Below are 7,227 nucleotides of genomic sequence, written 5' to 3'. Positions count from 1 at the left end.
CTTCCATGTATTGGATGATCAAGTCATCATCCAGGATGTCTTTGACCTGTTAAAAACAAAACAAAACAAAGAAACACACAAACAAACAAAATTATTCAAATAATGAAAAAAAAATGCATATATATGGAGTTCATATCACAATTTTTGAAAGTTTGGAATATTTGTATGCACTAGGTACAGATAAAAGATTGTTCAGTCATGTACATGTCACCCACATTGAAATAGAGAAGTTCATTTTGCTAAACATGTATTGATTTTCTTTATACCAAGCAATAAAATGCACAGACTTCAAATGGAAAAAAAAGAGGGGGGGGGGGTAAATAGTATTAAACAAATACAAGAAAATGCATTGCTGGTGTTTCCAAACAGTTGTTCCCATCCTTTTGTTCATACACAATTTTCTCAAAGAAAAATCCAGACCAAATCCAGGCATTTCACAATGATAATCCTTCCTTTACATGGAGTGAGGTATATTGTGTCCCTATGAAGTGTAAAAGGCAACAAATTAAAGAGATGAGGGCATTGCTGGTGTTTTTGAAAAGTTGTTCTCATCTTTTTGTTCATATATATGACTTCTTCAAACAAAAATCTAAACCAAATCCAGGCGTTTCACCATGATAGTCCTCCCTCTATGTGGAGTGAGCCAGTGAGGTACATGGTGTCACTACGGGGTGTTAAAGGCAACAAATGCGCGGAATGAGCCCATTGCTGGTGTTTCCTGAAAGTTGCTCCCATCCTTTTGCCTGTATTCAACTTTCTCAAAAAAAGTTCACGTTCCTTTCAGCTGGTTCTGGTACTGGCAGTCAAGAACACGTGCCTTGTAGCAGGTGTCGACTGCGTCGATTAGTGACTGCACAGGTACTGCCTTCTTCTCTACAATCACAAAGCACTGCCGATGCCTGAGGATGCTATCAGTGAAGGGTTCCAAGATAAAGGGCTATGGCCGATGTGTCTCGTCAATGTTCTCAAGATAGCTCTCCATGTGAGTTTTTCCTGTTAAGATATAACACAGGACATGAAAATTACACACCAATCACAGAAATTCGACCCCCACAAAAAAAGGACACATAACTGTAAATGCACATTTTGTCTCTTTTCTTCTTTCATTATATTGTGACCCACATTAATTAGTGAAAGTTGAAAAGACAAGTTCTAATTTGAGTTTGGGCAAAATTTTGTACGCTATCAAATAGTATTTTTCTTTTTGCATTATGTATTTTACACTTAAGAGATTTTTCCTAAAACACTGCAAGACATGATAGGTAATAATGCTTCGGTCTAACCGTTCAATCATTTGCACATACAGATAGCTCTTTAATAATCCTATCACCTTTATGAAACACAGTCAAACCTGTCTTAGTGGTCATCTGCATATAACAATCACCTCTTTACAATATCCCCAGGGAATTTCCCCAAATGATCATTAGTGGCCATAATAGAATAGTTTGACTGTAAGTGTACAGAGTTAACTCTGCCTAAGTCAAATTTCCATAAGTCAAAAGTTAAAGGTCTTGTTCCCTTTTAGTTTGCTTGTTTTTTGTTTTTTATGTGTTTTTCTCTAATATTTCACATGATGTTCCAACTCCTGGAGTGAACCACCACTGAGCTGGGTATGCTCAATCTTGTTTAACGACGTGTGAATGGAAAATGTGTTTCCAATTAGCTTGATTTGTCCCCCTCTCTCCCTATTGCATAAGATAAGATCATTGCTGAACAGGGAATTTTTATGCTGAAATTCCCATTCTCTTACAAAATACAAGTACAAGTACAAGAAATCTGGAAGTGTTGTTGCCATACAAACAGGTATGTACAAGTCAAAGATAGGCTCTTTTGCATTAATGAAAAGACCGATGTAAATAAAAGAGGTAACACACTAGTTGCCAGCCTGAAAATACTCCTCCAGTGCCGGTGGCTCCACTCCAAAAAATCTGGAGGTGTTGTTGCCATACAAACAGGTATGGGCATTGGTTAGAAGTCCACATACAGCATACATCTTTCCGCAAGTGGACAAGCACACTTTCTGTGTTTTTTTGAAGTCTACAAATTTGAAGAAATTTACAATGTCTCCAAACAACCACTCAACAGTTATGCGAACACTTGACATGGACTTGTTATAGTCCTGTTGATCCGGTGTGAGGTTCCCTTTGAATGGCGCTTGCAAGTGTGGCCTCATCGGGTAGGCGGGGTCTCCATAGACACAGAGTACTTCCCCTGCAGAATTATGTGAACGTTGCTCCAGTGCAGCCAGCAGTCCAGACATCCTATAAAGCATGAAGCAGTCTTGTCTGCGACCTTCTATCGGGCCAAATAGATTCGCTATCATCCCGTTGGTGGCAGTAACCGACTGAAACTTAAGACTGTGGATTCTTTTGTGGTCGTTGTACATTACTCGTTGATTTTGCATCGTTATATATTATTTGCTGATGATAGTGTTTTACTCACATATTGACCTAAACCACCTAGTTGCTACTTTGAACGATGAATTACCGAAATTAGCTACATGGTTTAAAAGTAATATACTGGCATAATTTAAGCAAAACTAATTTCAATTCATTTTAACCCGTTGAGGACAGTTTGATTTTGCTACAACACGCATTTCCCATAGACACCTGCACAAGTATACTCGGGACTTGTCCTCAATGGGTTAAATGTAAAAAAGCTGATCTACCAGAATATGAATTGTATATTGATGGTATATCTCTTGAAGGGAAAATATTTTATAAACTTCTCGGTGTGTATATAAATGAAAACCTAAAATGGGATGACCATGTAAAACACATTATTTTGCTTGTATCCCGAAACGTTGGCCTGTTAACTAAGCTTCAGTATTTTTTACCAACTCGTGTATTGTTTACCCTGTATAATGCCTTAATCTTACCATATATCGTATTGCAACATTATTTGGGCAACCCACAAATGTAACACAGACCGTATACTTCTCCTACAGAAAAAAAAAGGTAATTTGAGTGTGCAGTCGAGCACGCTCTCGAGATCACACCGACCCATTGTTTTTCCCGCTTTAAATCCCTTAAGATAAATGACATAGATTTTCTCCAAAAAGCTGTATTTATGTTTTGTCTCAAGTCAAACCTCTTGCCTCCAATATTAAACAGAATATTTCGATCAAATTCAGAGATTCACTCTTATCCAACCAGAAAATCCACAAATCTACATTTATTTAACCCCAAAACACCACTCGCGCATCATTCTATCAGATACTCCGGCCCTGACACTTGGAATTCCCTTCCCACCGAAATTAAAAACAAGACCACTATGTATTCATTTGAGAAGGCTGTAAAACTTCACCTCCTTAAGCAGTATTCCCCATGATAACATCCTGATTTTTTCATTGTATTATAATCAAATGTATATGAATATGTACGTGATACATGATGCATGTATGTGTGCATACATCAATTTAAATCTATCCATATTATGAATTACTATGAGTATGTATATGTATGTAGAGGATTAGTACATCATGTATATTATATGAGCATGATTATACACGATGTGCCTTACCATTACTGCGTACATAAAATAGGCACGATATACATTATTCCATATCAGATAACAATATGTATAGGATACTTTGTATTCACACATTATAATTTTCATAGCGCATATTCGGTCATTACTGCGGCAAAGGCGACTGAACGTGTTAACTTTGATATCATTATCATTGTATTTATTACAATGTACCATTACTATTATTGTAAAGTAGTTGGAGCGGTACACATACACTTTGTAACTTTCCCTTTTCCCCTACCCTTCCCTATTTATCTCTTTCTCTTTTCCCTATTCTATCCAGAGTAGGTATTAAGCATATAGTCTCCATACCATCAAGCCTCGGCTTACACTTGTATTTTGGAGACCCTTATGCATGGCTTGACACTAACTTTTTTGTTTGGTGGCCCGAGAGAAAAATTTGGTGTCCCGAAAAAAACAATAAAAAACATTAAAAGTCCTTTTTTTTTAATGAGTCAAATATTTAAGTTTTATGATAGTAAGAATTAGAAGTTGGACATATCTACTCATAAATTAACTTCACCAAACTTGCAACACTCACTCTCAGGCACACATTCAGTCCTCTTCATCCATCCTTTAAACAAATTTAACTGCTAATTTCCGGCGCAAAAAGTTACAAATTTATTGACATACGTTTCAAAAAAATTTGGTGGCCCGACTTTCATTTTTGGTGGCCCCGGGCCACCGGGCCACCGTTAGTGTTGAGCCCTGCCTTATGTTTAAGTTCCATAAACTGTTTGTATTTGTCTTGTATAATTGTACTAAAAACTATGTGTTGATATAGTGTTTGTCATAAATGGCATGTACATTATCATGATATCTGATGTAAGGTAATTAAGCAGAAATAAATCAAATCAAATCAAATATTCGAAAATCTTGTGGCAACATTTCAATTATTACACAATTGAGTGATGAACTGGCCATTACGTTTCATGCATGGTTACTAGCACAACTATCTTGAAATTGCTTTTCATGTAACACACAAAAAGTTGCTGAAATGTCTGTTATTCATATACTGGCAAGTATGTTGTCAATAATATGCTAACTGGCACATTCATCTTGCACATTATCTTCAGAACATTCATTTGTATCACTGGCAAGTATAGGCTGTGATTATGGTAACTGGCACACTTATCTTAAAACTATCTAAACAACAATTCATTTATCACACAACTTTGTGACAAAATAACTGTCTTTCTCACTCTGGCAAGTAAGTAGTGAGTACGTTATCTGGTGTACTTAATATCTTGAACATATTTTCACAACATTCATGTTTGACACGACATGGCTTCAAAAATAACTGTCTTTCACATACTCGAAAGTAAGTAGTGAGTATGCTAAATGACACAATTATATCTTGCACATTTCTTCACTTATTACTTAGTGACAAAATGGCACTCTTTCACACACTGGCAAGTAGGTTGTGAGTATGGTAGTGGCACACTTATCTAAAAATGTCTAAACAACACTTCATTTGTGATTTGTCACATAACTTGGTGACAAAAAGAGGAAAAGAAACTGTCCTTCACACGCTGGCAAATAAGTAGTGAGTATATAATTATGCTAGCTGTCACTCTTACCTTGAACATATTTTCACATTTCATGTTTGACAAAACTTGGTTTAAAAATAAGTATTTCACACTCGAAATTAACTTGTAAACATTATTTTAAAAGATATTTATACCACATTCCATTTATCACACGACTTTGTCTCAAAACAACTGTCTTTCACACACTGGTAACTAAGTAGTGAGTATGCTAACTGGCACACTATAAGTTGAACATATTTTCCCAACATTTTATGTTTTACAACACGTGGTGATAAAAACTATTATTTTACACATGCTGGCAAGTACGCTGTAAGTAAGCTAACTGGCACACTGAAAAAATATCTTTACCCAACATTTCATTTATCACACAACTTGGTGACAAAATGACATACTGGCAAGTAATTTGTAACTATATACTTGAATGCTAGCGTGCTTATTTTGAAAAAGAAAATCATGTTTGACACAACTTGGTGACAAATATAGCACTTTATGCACACACTGGCACGTACGTTGTAAGTATGCTAACTGGCACACTGTCGTGAAATAACTACACAACATGCCATTTGTCACTCAACTTGATAGAATAACTGCCTTTAACACACTGGCAAGTAACTGCCTTTAACACACTGGCAAGTAAGTTGTAAGTATGCTTACTGACATACTATTTTGAAAATGTAAACTGTGCTTGACACAAGTTGGTGACAAAAACAACCATCTTGCACAAGGCAAGTTGTAAGCAAGTAAGTTGTAATTACAGTAACTCTTGCACACTTATCGTGAATGTATATCTTCAAAGCATTTCAGGTTTCACACAACTTGGTTTGAAAATGATTGTCTTTCATACACTGACAAGTAAATAGTTTGCTAACTACCACACAACTGAAAACATCTACACAACATTCCAGTTATGAGATAACTTGGTGACCAAATAATTGTCTTTTTCCTTCTGCCAAGTGTAGTAAGAATGCCAACTTGCAGATTATCTCAAAAACATTTTTACACACTGCATGTATCACACAGCTGGGTAATAAAATAAATTCCCTGCAAATATGGCATATCAGTTGTGAGCATGCTAACTGGCATACTATCTTGAAAAACCCGTGGAAACATTTCATGTTCATTGTATTACACCAAACGGTGATGAAATAAATGGAATTTTCCCCCACTTACTGGCAAGTAAGGTGTAAGTATGTTGGCACACTATCTGGAAAGTATTCCAATTCATCACTCAACTAGGTGATGTGTCTTACCTGAAGTGTTCTCTTCCAAGCTCATCCAATGTTGTACCCTCCGATACGGGGTCCATCTCTAGATAGCCAGATGGTGTCAGAGAATATCCTGGTACCGGGAAATCATGGTCGAAGTACCGGGGCCTGTCGTTGGATGCGTACAGCTTCCTAATCTTCAACCGCCGATCAACCGATAGTGTCTGGTTCCCCAACTTCACCTTATTCTTGTTATCGGCACTGTAGATCTTGACGTAGTCACCATACTTAGATGCCAGCTCGAAACAGAACTTCACTCGAGAAGAGTAGAAGTGACTATTCTCGCTGCCTATACGAAGAGAGTTGTCCTTCGCTGGGATCTTGGCATTGATGTAGCATTTGTAAAGCCCTGATGATTTGAAGGAACGATTAGGCGGGCACATCCAATGGGCAATTGTCCGTGTACCTATGAAAGAAAATTAATGGACAAAAAAAGTCATTAAGAAATGAATCTCTTTATTTCAAATACAACAAATTTTCTTTTACAATACTGTATATCGCCTGTTTTTCAACTTTTCAGTTTGCGTTTGAATTTGAATGGATCTTGACTATTTGACGATGATCTAGTACGGAGGCATTGTACACGCGTATGTCATGGGACGACCACCCAACCATGTACTTAGAGTTTCCAGACCTAGGGACCACAAGAAAACTTTTTTCTCCTGAAATGCTGTATAATAAATTTTAAACTCTGATGACAAGTTTTATCTATTAAAGCAGCGCAAAGGCATAATTTCGCGCTTTCTTGGGGGGGGGGGGGGTGAGGGAGGTAGGGACTGGGTGGGATGAATGAAACAATCATCTCTCTAAATTTGTCAGTTTAGCCTGAAAAGTAGGGATCCTACATGAAAGATTCCTAAAGGAGTGTTCAAACCCATACCCAG

General features: G+C 37.0%; 1 protein-coding gene across 1 annotated transcript; it reads right to left on the bottom strand.

Moving 5' to 3' along the window:
- Nucleotides 1-769: 769 nt before the first annotated feature.
- Nucleotides 770-2,386, bottom strand: LOC139710420 (uncharacterized). Its single transcript, XM_071622337.1, has 2 exons — nt 1,875-2,386; nt 770-908 (listed from the first exon to the last, which is right to left on the bottom strand). Exons 1-2 carry the CDS (start codon nt 2,384-2,386, stop codon nt 770-772), a joined length of 651 nt encoding a protein of 216 aa, XP_071478438.1.
- Nucleotides 2,387-7,227: the final 4,841 nt, after the last annotated feature.

The sequence above is a fragment of the Diadema antillarum genome, unplaced genomic scaffold, assembly GCF_040938485.1.
Source record: "Diadema antillarum isolate AM-2024a unplaced genomic scaffold, OU_Dant_1.0 seq00001531_RagTag, whole genome shotgun sequence".
Lineage (NCBI taxonomy): Eukaryota > Metazoa > Echinodermata > Echinoidea > Diadematoida > Diadematidae > Diadema > Diadema antillarum.
This window is presented reverse-complemented; position numbering and strand designations above follow the sequence as displayed.